Source organism: Rattus norvegicus, chromosome 12 (assembly GCF_036323735.1).
Source record: "Rattus norvegicus strain BN/NHsdMcwi chromosome 12, GRCr8, whole genome shotgun sequence".
NCBI lineage: Eukaryota > Metazoa > Chordata > Mammalia > Rodentia > Muridae > Rattus > Rattus norvegicus.
The window spans coordinates 38,807,265-38,819,378 of record NC_086030.1 but is presented as its reverse complement, the minus strand read 5'-3'; the positions used below and the strand labels follow the sequence as shown (position 1 = coordinate 38,819,378).

General features: G+C 45.9%; 1 protein-coding gene across 1 annotated transcript in view; it reads left to right on the top strand.

Annotated features, from left to right (window-relative positions):
• Mlxip (MLX interacting protein) overlaps positions 1-12,114 on the top strand; it is a 63,656-nt gene that overhangs the window by 33,681 nt on the left and 17,861 nt on the right. The window contains 1 exon segment of the mRNA NM_001427251.1: positions 11,585-11,691. Coding sequence (NP_001414180.1) covers positions 11,585-11,691 — 107 coding nt within the window.

Below are 12,114 nucleotides of genomic sequence, written 5' to 3'. Positions count from 1 at the left end.
GTTGTCATAAGCAGTGGGCACTTCTGGAAGTGGGCCCAGTTAGTCTGTGAGAGTTGGCATGCATGAGATGGAGTGTTGGGTTAGGAGGGAGTCTTGAAAGACTTACTGAGTAGCTAGAATCACTGATGCAAGCATGGTTCCTCTTGGTCCTCCTGCCAGTTCAAACCCACATGCATCCAAAAGTTAGTACAAAACAATTAGCCATGAAAGCACTGAAAGGCAGCCACGCAGGGCTAATGCATACAATCCCAGCACTCGGGAGGAAGATCCAGAGTTTAGGGTCATCTTTAATTACATAGTGAGTTTGAGGCCAGCCTGAGCTACAGGAGACCTCTCTCAAAACAGAAAGATAGTCAAAAAAAAAAAAAAAAAAAAAAAAAAGGAAGTACTAAAAAGTAGGCAAAGTTTTAAAAAATGGAAAAATAAATTTTTTTGATTTTTTTTTTTTTTTGTTTTTTAGCTGCCCCTTTGGCACATTTCTAGGAATTATTAACACTAAGAGCCAAGTCCTCCCACAGGTATAAATACTGGAGTATTCATCAGAACCTTGTTCATATAAGCCTCTGACTAAGGGAAGTTGTTAACAGACTATGACACGCTTGCAGATAGGAATGTTCTATAACTGATCAAAGATTGTCGATTGACTTAGTAAGATATGACATTCAAGTGGAAATTGGGCTACAGACCAAATGTATGAACTGAGCATTACCGTCCTACTCAGGACTGCCAAGATTGAGGCCAGTGTGGACTACGTGGTGTTCCTCAGCAGTCGAGGTTACATAGGGACTCTGTCTCAAAAGCAAAACAAAGCCACCACACCACACCCACTCAGCAGCAAGACAAAGCATTACTTCTGTGTTTAAACATGTTTACTCATATGTCTTTATCTGAATATATGTCACCCTGTAAATAACTGCAGAATTAGAGGGAACAGTTCATAAGGCTGACTAGACTAATGCCTAATCTGTGTTGTGGGATTGGCAAGCCTATCCTAATGTTTGGTTCTCTGGAAGACCCAGAAAATGCACTGAGAACTGTTACAGTGAGTGTAACTGTTTGTTACTGGGGGAAGGATTGGGGTTATTATCAGACAGTTGGGGAACTCTGGTAGGAATTCCAGGCCAGTCATAATCAGTAGTAATGACCCTGTCCAAAGTGTAGCAAAACCCAGCGTCATCCAAGAACAGTTTTTCCTGGGACTGCATCACTACTACCACTGACCTTTCACCTCCAGTCCTTCCAATGGTGTCTAATGCCTTCAGTTCCATGCTGCTCTTCTCCAAAGCCTCTGTGGAAAGTCATTTAGTTTGTCCCATGGCTAAAGGCTCAGGCAAACACAACACTCCATAAACCACTCACATAAAGCAGAGTATTAAGAAGTCACTACCCACAGGGGCTGCAGAGATGGCTCAGCGGTTAAGAGCACTGACTGCTCTACCAGAGGTCCTGAGTTCAAATCCCAGCAACCACATGGTGGCTCACAACCACCTGGGATCAGATGTCCTCTTCTGATGTGTCTGAAGTCAGCTACTGTGTACTTATATATAATAAATAAATAAATAAATCTTTACAAAAAAAAAGTCACTACCCAGAAGCCCAAGTTCCTTCCTTCCTTTTTTTTTTCCTTTTCTTTTTTTTCTTCCCCACCTCCTCCAGGGTGGATCTTGCTGTGGCTTAGGCTGTTTGAGAGCTCGCAGTGTAGCCCATGCTGTCTTTGAACTTAGTTGATCCTCAGTCTCCTACACTATGGCTCTTTCTCCAGGCCTTCCTTCTCTCTAAGTCTGAACAGTGTTCTTTCTAGATGGTAAAATTACCCAGCTTTACTGTATTCTTTAAACAACAGATAATATTTACTGTTGTTTGATATCTTATTCCGTGTGGGTATAGAGTATTCCTTAAAAATTAACAACAGTGAAAAGATTTCAAAAGATAAGCTGGACAGTGATGACACATCTTTAATTGTGGCATTTGGGAGGTAGAAGCAGACAATCTCTGAGTTCAAGGCCAGCCTTGTCTACGGAGTGAATTCCAGGATGGCCAGAGCTACACAGAGAAACCATGTCTCAAAAAAACCCAAAAATAAATAAATAGTAAAAGAGAGATAAAAGTGAAAACTAATCTCTGGGCAGCAAGATGTCTCGTAGATGAAGATGCTTGTTGCACAAGCCTAGTGATCTCAGATTGATGCCCGGAACCCATTAAACTGTGGAAGGAGAAAACTGAGGTTCTTGACTTCCAGAATACCATGGCAAGCATACACCCACCCACCCACACCACCATGTGAACACACAATAATAAAATTTTATTTATTTTTTTTTCCACGTGGAGAGGTTTAATGAGAGAAGAGGAGAGGAGAGGAAAGGCCGGCCATGAGCATGTGGAGGGAAGGGGTGGGGGTAGAGAGAAAGGACAGGGAAGAGAGGAAGAGCAGGGAAGAGAAGAGAACAAAGAGCATAAAATTTTATTTTAAAAAAGGGCTGGGCAGTGTTGGCATAGACCTTTAATCCCAGCTCTCAGGACACAAAGGCAGACAGGTCTCTGAGTTCAAGGCCAGCCTGGTCTCCAGAGCTAGTTCCAGGACAGCCAGGGCTACACAGGAAACTGTCTTGAGAAAAAGAAATAATAAACAAATCAATAGAGGGCTATAAGATGGCACATTTAACAAACAAACAACTAAGTTTCCGAATGGGGCAGGTGGGCAGGGAGGGACACAGTAAAGAAATAGAGAGGAGCAGTGGGTCTAATGGTACAGTGGGAAGTCTTTTAGAGACAGCCAGAAACCCGGGCTGGGTGTGTCTGTGTGCCTAGTTCAGTGGGATAGAGTTTCCTACTGTGCACGAAGACTTGGGTTAAATCACCAGCTCAGAATAAAAGAGGAAGGAAAAAGCTAGAAGGAACATTTGTTTTATTACTATAATTTTACAAATAGAAAAATGACTAACATCTCAGTGGATGGTGGAAAACTGTGAAGGGCTAGTAGGATGTCGCGCACGCACGCACGCACGCACGCATGCACGCATAAAACAAATAAATAAATGCTATTTGGGTTCTTAGAGGTGGGGTGGCAAGTGCCTTTACCTGCTGAGCCAGCTTTTAAGAAAGCATAAAAGTGAGGGTGTTTAAAAATTCTTAGTTTTGTGTTTTGAGACGGTCTTACTGCATACCTGCTGGCTCGCTACTCGTTCTGCGTGGCCTACTCTGGCCCAAACTCATGCTGCTCTTCTGTTCGTGCTTGGTTTACAGGAGCTCATGTTATACCCAGGCTTACAGAGATCGTATTAATTATGAAATTCATTAACAAATGACACAAATTAAATGAGTTCACCACTGCTCCCCACCCCCACCTCACCTCCAAAATCTGGTTGTGTACCTATTCCAGAGTAATTAGGAGCACTGAGGGTTCAAGTTTATTCTCCTGGCACATAGGCCTCTCCACCACCCCCAAACTAGTAACAGAACCTAGAGTCTGTGCATGCAGAAAACATGCTCTGTCACTAAGCATCACCTCCAGCAGAAACGTTTGCCTGTGGCCTTAAGTGATACTGAGCCATGAGTCCCGTTAGATCCGCAATATAATGCTTTAAGTCCTAGAAACAGGAGCAGCCCTTACTCCATGCCAAACCCAGATCCCCACACCTGCTTGTGCTGCACCCAGTGCTCCCACTCAGTGCATACCCTTGCCATTTTGTTGTGGTGGTTGTTTGATTTTTCAAGACAGGGTTTCTCTGTGTAGCTAGCCCTGGGTATCCTGGAGCTCCCTCACCAGGCTGCCTCTGCCTTCTCAGCACTGAGCCACCACCGCTAGCAGTGCATTGCCACTTTGTAGAAGGCAGGCAGCTCATGTGATCTGTTCAGAAATGGGCCGCTCTGCTTTCTAGGCACATACTCTCCCATTGGCCTCACTACCTGCTCCTCCAGCCACGCTGCTTTCTGCATCTGCGTAGAAGTGGTATGAGTCTGGGACAGTCTGTCTTCATGTGGATGACAAGACCACAGGTCAGCGAAGATGGCAGGATGAAGGGGTGTAAGTGAGGCCATACCCTACTGAGGCAAACTTTGTGTCGAGTTTGTGAAAATGTTAATTTCCTGCTCCCTTTGTGCAGGGACAAACATAAATCTGCACAACTATGTTAGCACCCATGTGCTCCCACACAGCTGGTGGTGTCTCCTGGGATGGGACCCTAGGCCTGCATTCCTGAGCCCTGCTGCCTCAGTCCTCGAAGCCAGCTTCTTTCTCCACAGCACCTTCGCTTCAGTTTCAGAAGTGGAGATGCCAGGTGGCCCCAAGGAAGATGAGTCTCAGACATAGGAGTAGGTTCTGAAAGTGTCTCTGGCTTCCACAGGAGGTCAACTGCTGGAGAGGTGGCTACAAGGTGCCAGGATGGTTCTTGCATTGTACTGTGGTAGCAAGTCCCCGTGTCCGGGCTCCTCAATGCGTCTTTGTCCCTCTGTGGCCTGTTAGTTTTGGCTCTGATAGCCTTTGGATCAAGGCCAGATCCCAAAACAAACCAACAGAAATGACTCTTTGAAGCAAAAGAGTTGGAGTACTGGAGGAGAGACAAGATGGACATTATCCTCTGCTCACTCTTTAAAGGCAGCATTTAATCACCACGATCTGCCTGTCCACGTTTGGGTGCAGAATTGACTCATTTGCAAGTTTATATCTCTGTGTGTGGCTAATGACCTTCTGTGATTCACAGAAGGCCTTATGAGGCCGAGCCTGAACTTCTTTCCTTATGCATTCCTATGTTTAATTAGTTAATTTTATCCCCTCTCCCTTTTGTTTGTATACAGAGACCTAGAGAGATGACTCAGTGGTTAAGAGCTCTTCCAGCAGGCTTGAGTGCAGTTCTCAGCATCCACTCCAGGCAGCTCCAAGGGATCTGACTGTCGCAGACAATGTGTGCGCTTGTGTGTGTGTGTGTGTGTGTGTGTGTGTGTGTGTGTGTGTGTGTGTGTGTGTGTGTACAGACATACAGATATAATCTGACTGCTACAGGCACACACACAGACATACAAATATACACATAAATAATTCCTAGAAACCAAAAACAAATGGAGCCAGGGTTTAGTTTAATGGAATTGCACCAGATTAAAGTCCTGGGGCCAATTCCCAGTGTAGTTTAAAAACAGGAAGTCATGTTTTATAATTCATTGCTTGTTACTTTTTTTATTTATTTAATAATGCCTTGGTGGAAAGATGGCTCAGTGGTTAAGAGCACTGACTGCTCTTCCAGAGGTCTTGAGTTCGATTCTCAGCAACCACATGGTGGCTCACAACCATCTGTAATGGGATCTGATGCCCTCTTCTGGTGTGTCTGAAGACAGCTGCAGTGTAATTATATAAAATAAACAAATCTTTAAAAGAAAAAAAATGCCTTGTATAAATTTTCGCCTATTTATCAGCATTATATATCAGCACACATGTATTTTTTGATTATCTCAGAATATTCACTATGTAGATATACTTGTAATTTAATAAACCTCTCTTACTGAACATGTACTTCATTTCTAACCTCTTCCTACAATGTAATATCCCCTTTGGCTTTGTGCCCATGTGTGAACGGATTTGTGGAATTAATTCCTGCAGAAGAGGTCTTGGCTTAAAGGAACGTGTGAAGTCTGAATAGAGAGTTGTCAGCTTGTGCGTCAAGAAGGCTCAGTTGGTTTTGCCTTTTGTTGTCCTTAATGCCAATTCAGCGATGAGACCTTTCTTCTCTGTCTCCAGCTGGCTTGTAAATGCTGTTAGCCGTTAGCTGCTGTCTCATTGTACCCGAGAGGACACCTGAAGGGAGAAAGAATTTATTTTGGTCCAAGTTTTTCAGAAGGGTGGAGGGACATGATGGAGCAAATTTCACCTTATCGTGGCCAAGGAGCAGCAGACAGACATGAAGCTGGGGACAAGGTCTTTCTGGGGTGTTTCTCCAGGCTAGGCCAGAGGTTCTGAGATGGTTGTGAGCCACCATGTGTTTGCTGGGAACCACGCTCAGGTCGTCTGGAAGGGCAGCCAGTGCTTCTAACCTCTGAGCCATCTCTCTGATTCCTAGATATTTCCTCTTAATTTTCATAACCACTCAGTAATGCCACCAGATTCTATTTATCAGTGGATTAATCTAGTGATGCAGACAGAGTCCTCAGGATCCAGTCAGTTAAATGAAAAAAAAAAACGATAAATAAATAAACAATAAACAAATAAATAAGCTACTACCCAGTGCAGCAGTGGTCAGAGCTGGGGCTTTGGGGCAGGCTGCCATGGCTTGCCACCATGACAATAACAGAGTGAACCTCTGAACTGTAAGCCTGCCCCAATTAAGTGTTTTTCTTTATAAGAGTTACCATGGTCATGGTGTCTCCTCATAGCAATAGAAACCCTCTCGAAGACAGGAACTGACTGCTGAACAGGTGCAGGAGTTTGAGGATGGCAAGGAAGGTTCTGGAACGTTATCGTAATGATTGTTGCACAGCATTGTGAATGTTAGTAGTGGCACTGGACATATTTTAAAACAGCTAAAATTATAAATGTTATAACATGTTTTAGCATACATATAAAAGGAAAAGAAGTTAAGGTTAGTTAAGTTTTTAACTCATCTTTCACCAATGCCCACATGCTGCTCTGGAGACTTGTGGCTGTTACTCTTGTTCTGACCCTTGCTACACACTGTCTTTTTCTGTAAAGTTTGAGGACCCGGCTTTATCTCTTGTAGTTGGACATCATATCATTAAGAACACTGCGCAGATTTCTCATCTGTTTGGACACCATATCTGCGTCCTTTGGCTCCTTTGGCATTGGAGGCTCTTCTAATTTGAGTCTCAGGCACATGTTCAATCGGATGGTTACTCTAATATACCCAGCCCGGCACCTGTCAGTAGGTAGAGCTTCTCCTTAGGTAACAGGCAGAACAGGCAAGTAACTCATTCCTGGTGTTCAGTCAGTCAACGAATTGTGTAGGGCTTCTCCTCTGGGACCACCCAACTTCTCCAGAGCAGGATGTGTGTTGGCAAAGCCTGCCCATTGATATTTGGGAAAACAGGAAGAGATAGGAACTGGAAATCTCCTATCAAAAGTATTCAACTTGTACTGAATCCCCCAGACTTTAAAAAAAAAAAAAACTAGGGGTTGGGGATTTAGCTCAGCGGTAGAGCACTTGCCTAGCAAGTGCAAGGCCCTGGGTTCGGTCCCCAGCTCCGAAAAAAAGAAAAAAAAAAACTAGTAAAATAAATAAATAAATAAATAAATAAATAAATAAATAAATAAATAAGTGGAACTATCAAATGATGGTCAAAATACTGTATTGCTGGTCACACTGAGGATGGAGTTGTGAGGGAGTCACTGGCTGGGGTTCTTTTGTTTGTTATCCCATGTCCACTCTCCAGTAGGCAAGCAGGGTGAGCATGGGCAGCTTGCTCCCCAAAGGAGAGGAGAGCAGGCCCTGACCGTCTGTGCCTGGTTCCCTTTGTATTGGCGATGCCCGTTCCACCCACCTGTGAGGCAGGCTGGGGGCTTCACCAGTGGATACTCCTCCTGGGAGCCTCACGAACAGTGACGAGATGGTGGTTGAATTGAACAGTGAGCTGTAATCAGCAGCCCGTGCTCTCTCCGTTGGTTTCCTTTCGGAGAGAATGAGAGCAAGAATCAGTGTCTAATTTACCCCAGGGAGCAGAAGCCATGGTCAGTCCTGTCCTCCGTGTTCTTTCTTTCTGAGGCTCGCACTTTAATTTTCATTCCAAAGCAGTCTCCTGCCAGACCGATGAAGAACCCATGGTTCGCTAGCTCCATCCAGCACAATTTTAAGAGGGGCCTTTGTCGTCTTGTGAACTTCCTGTTTTGTGTCAGGAACCCTCCTTCTAGGAAGGGGGGTAGGGGTAGACTGTATGAAGACTTCTTCACAGAAACATTAAGCATTTGTTTAATAACTGGGTTTAAAAGCCCTGGGCCAGCAGCCCTAAAATGAGTAAGAGCGAGGCCACGGCCTTCTCATCTGTTGGGGGCAGGGCTAAGTGCCTGTCAAGTGTTCCTTGTGGTCATGGCTATGGCACAAGAAGCACAGAGTTCAGAAGTGTGTATGTTCCATGTACAGCACAAGTGATCTTACATGTTCTCCTTAGTATTTCTGGTTATGTTTTTAAAGAAGGCTTATAGCAGGACTATCAGAAAGGTGAGTTCCTGTAGATCAGGTGGGAAGCAGAAGCCTGATCAGAGATATTTTGGGTACCTTGTTTTTGTGTTTCCTCACAGTTTCTGCCTCTGCAGCTTCCTTATGGAGTCTTTTAAAGTAGCTTTTCCTAGTTTTGTAGGAAACTAGAATTGTGGTGTAAGAAGGGCTCCTCTTCCCTCTGTGAGGTGCCAAAGAGCCCATTAGGACAGAAGCTGACAGAAATTTATACTTCTCCCACTGAGCCATACTCCCCAGCCTTCATCACTTTGTGACCTTTGCCCTGGCCTAACGATGAGCAATGGTGTGGGATTTGGCAGCCATCCACTCTGTGTACCCGACAGTTTTGGACTCGTCCCTTTATGTGTGTATAGCGCCACTTGTTGGCTGTAGAGATATTGCAGAAACATGGATGATGGCAGAAGCTTAGAAATTCACATGTTTCTGCTGAAGTTTGACTGTGTTTGCCGTAAGTATCCTGAGTAAGAAATATCTGAGCAAGCAGTTGGGGAGAGCCAAGGACCACTTACACTGCTTATAGCTCAATATCCTTTTCCGGACCTGCTACTGAGCGCATGATACCTACCGGCAAGTGCCATGTCGTCTGATAAGGAAGAGGCTGATGGCACACTGGCCCCCTTTTCATAGGTGCACGGTGGAGGTATGATTGGCCTAGGTTAGCCTAGTGGTTAACTCTCAGAGATCCTGATGGGACACTAGCATCTGTTTCTTCCTGGAACCATGGGTCTAACATAGCTCTCTGTAGGTCTTTTGAAGCCACCTCTGAGATAGTCAGCACTCAGTCAGACCCTGTACTGATGAGCACGTGGCACAACCAAGGGATCCTGCGTGTCACAAGGAAGGTTTTTAGTTTAGCTTTGTTCCTTCATCATTTGTGTAGTAGAACTGCACACTGGCCAGACCTGAAGTTGCTGAGGGCCTTGCTCAGGGTGGGGAGGAGGATTGACTTTGTTGAAGACAGGCTCTGTCTGTAGCCATGTCTGGACTAGCCCACCGCCCTAATGAGCTCCATTTCTGTTACCTCATCATAGTCACAAGCCAAGCAGGGGCAGTGCCTTCCCTCTTGTTGGCCTCAGCTTTGGTTTGAGCTCCTGCCTTGCTGCTCTCTCAGTCAGCACCTGGGATGGCACGGGCCCGTGTCTGTCTCATTTGTATCCTTCCTCAGTGCTTAGCTCTTTACTCACACAGTAGGTGCTTAGTGCTTCTCGGTGAGTAAATGGAAAGCCATGGCCTGCAGCTGCTTCCGTAGTCTCAGGCATCTGTTCTGGGATTGAAGTAGGTACAAGTTATCCTCTTTTCCATGTGTGCATGTGTTTGCGTGTGTGTGTGTGTGTGTGTGTGTGTGTGTGTGTGTACATATACATACACAGACATACCTCCAACTAACCCTTATTGAAACCACTATGGAGGGGATGGCATTGCTGTGATTGTACTCAGAAACAGAAGCACCAGGACAGCCCCTTACAACATAGTTGCACAGCTGTGGACTCGAGGCAGGACAGGCTCCACCCCCTTAGCTTGGCCTTAAGATCTCAGAGGGAGCTGAGAGTTCTGTGGGTGGGTCAGCATGCCTCTGGAGTGGCAATTGGAAGAGGAGGGAGCAGGGAGACTCTTGCGAGGTTCTGACCTTGGGGCAGAGACTGTGGCTATCATTGTGTTCCCAGATGCTAAGAGGGTGTGCTGGGACACTTTCTAGCGGTGGGACACAGCTCTCTTTCCTTTATCTTTTTTTCAGAAAATACTTAATTTTATTTTATGTGTATGAGTGGTTTGCTTGCATGTTTGTAAGTGCAGTGCACGTCCGATGTCTGTGGAAACCAGAAGAAGGCATCCGCTGCTCCGAAACTGGAGTTACAGGCTCTTGTAAGCTGCCATGTTTGGGTCCTGTAAACTGAACACAGTCCTCTGTGAGATGAGTAGCAATTACTCTTCAATGGCTGAACTATCTTTGAATGGCTGGGGCCACCTCATTCTCATCACAACCCTCAGCCTGGGCCCTGATAGTGTGGGTGGAGAGATGAAGAGTTCTGCCAGGGATTCAGCCGGGACACCAAGCACCCATACATACCTTACATACCAAGCTTCCGGTTCACCTTACACCTCACCTCTTTACCTGCTTGCACTTCCTTTCAGGTTCACCTTATGTCTTGCTTCTTTAAATGCTTCCTTGACTGGCCCATCTCTGCCACTCACATGGCCTTCTGAGTAGGTTTGGAGGGGTAGAGCTATGCTATCAAATGGTTGCTCTTTGGTGCCTCTATGAACTGAAGACAGAGTCTTACTGTCTCAACCCGTAAGAAAAAGGAGCAGCCTAGGAGAGGCCAGCCCTGGCCCAGAGCTGATGGCGTAAGAGACCGAGTAGAGAGAGTAATGGCTGTGTGTTAGACACCGAGCAGAGGGGCTCCGGCATCTCAGGGCTGGTGTCAGAGCCCCCATTAGCGCCATCTTTACAGTAGAGTCCATCTCAAAAGTTTCCAAGAATTGGAGACTGGAGCACTTGATGCTCTGCTAGAGGACCCAAGATCAGCTCCCAGTACACACATCAGCTGATTTATAACCTCCTGTAACGCCAGTTCCAGAAGACCTAAAGCCCTCTTCTGGCCTCCATGGTACCCACACATCTCCCCCTCCTCCCTCCCCCACCTCTCTATGCCCCCCCCACACATATTTATAAATAAATCTAAAGAAGTTCTTGTACAGTAAGTTGAGAGCACTCACTGACTAGGCTAGTAACAGGCAACATGAGCTCCCTGGTGGCACAACCATCTTGGCAGCTCATGTCCCAGGTGCTGTGCCAGCAGCTGCCTCTGAGCAGCTAAGAGGAATCACTTTCCCAGATGGCTTGAGATGGGCCAGCAGTGACTGAGAACAAAAGAAGTGGGCTAAGACCTGTTGGGGAAGAAAGTGCCTAGTTCCATTCTTCTTAATCTGTGTTAGTCTAGGCTGGCCTTGAACTCACAGTCCTCTGCCTCTACCTCCAGAATGTGGGGATTAAAGATGTGTGCCAATATGCCTGGCAATGTATCTTTTCAATGTTTAATTATAAGAAACCTAATTTAAGGGACTGGAGAGATGGCTCAGTAGTTAAGAGCACTGAGGTCCTGAGTTCAAATCCCAGCAACCACATGGTGGCTCACAGCCATCTGATGAGATGTGATGCCCTCTTCTGGTGCATCTGAATATATGGGATCCCAAAGAATACAAGAAACCCCCATATCTGATCACCCTCCGCAGCATGTCCCCTAAGCCTGAATGTTGTCACACCCTACCATCACCAGGTGCTCTAAAGAAATCCCAGAATGATTGTTCTGTGAAGCCTGGATCAACCCAGGGTTCTCCAGTCTAGAATGGTTGGGTGTAACGCTTTTTCTGAAGAGCGACTGACTTTCCCTCTTTGTTCTGTTTTCCAGTGGGAAATTAGTATCTCCAAAGTGGAAAAATTTCAAGGGCCTGAAGCTCCAGTGGAGGGACAAGATCCGGCTCAACAACGCCATCTGGAGGGCGTGGTATATGCAGTGTAAGTCGCCAGCCAGGCAGTGGGTGTGCTGTGCTCCACGGGCTCTCGGTTCTGTGGCATCAGAGCTCTACGTCTTGGAGGCCTGAGCATCTTGGGTCTATAGCCTGCTCCTAAAATATATTTTCAGTAGAAGCTTTCTTAAGTAGTCTGTGTGATGGGAAATCAAGCCAGAATACATCCCAGGAAGCAGGGCATTCATCAACCATCAGGCACAGTCACCCAACAGAGCATAGAGTCTTGAAGGACTCACATATGTGAGCCTGACCACAGTATATAGTGCATGCTGGGTACTTGGCTCTAAGGAGTAATGGGCTCTTTTTAGGAGAGATGGGAGAATGTAGCCAAGCGGTGACATTTGAAGAGCCAAAGAACAGTTTCTATTTCTAGCAGTTTAAGAAGACATGGACACCACCGCACAGCTGG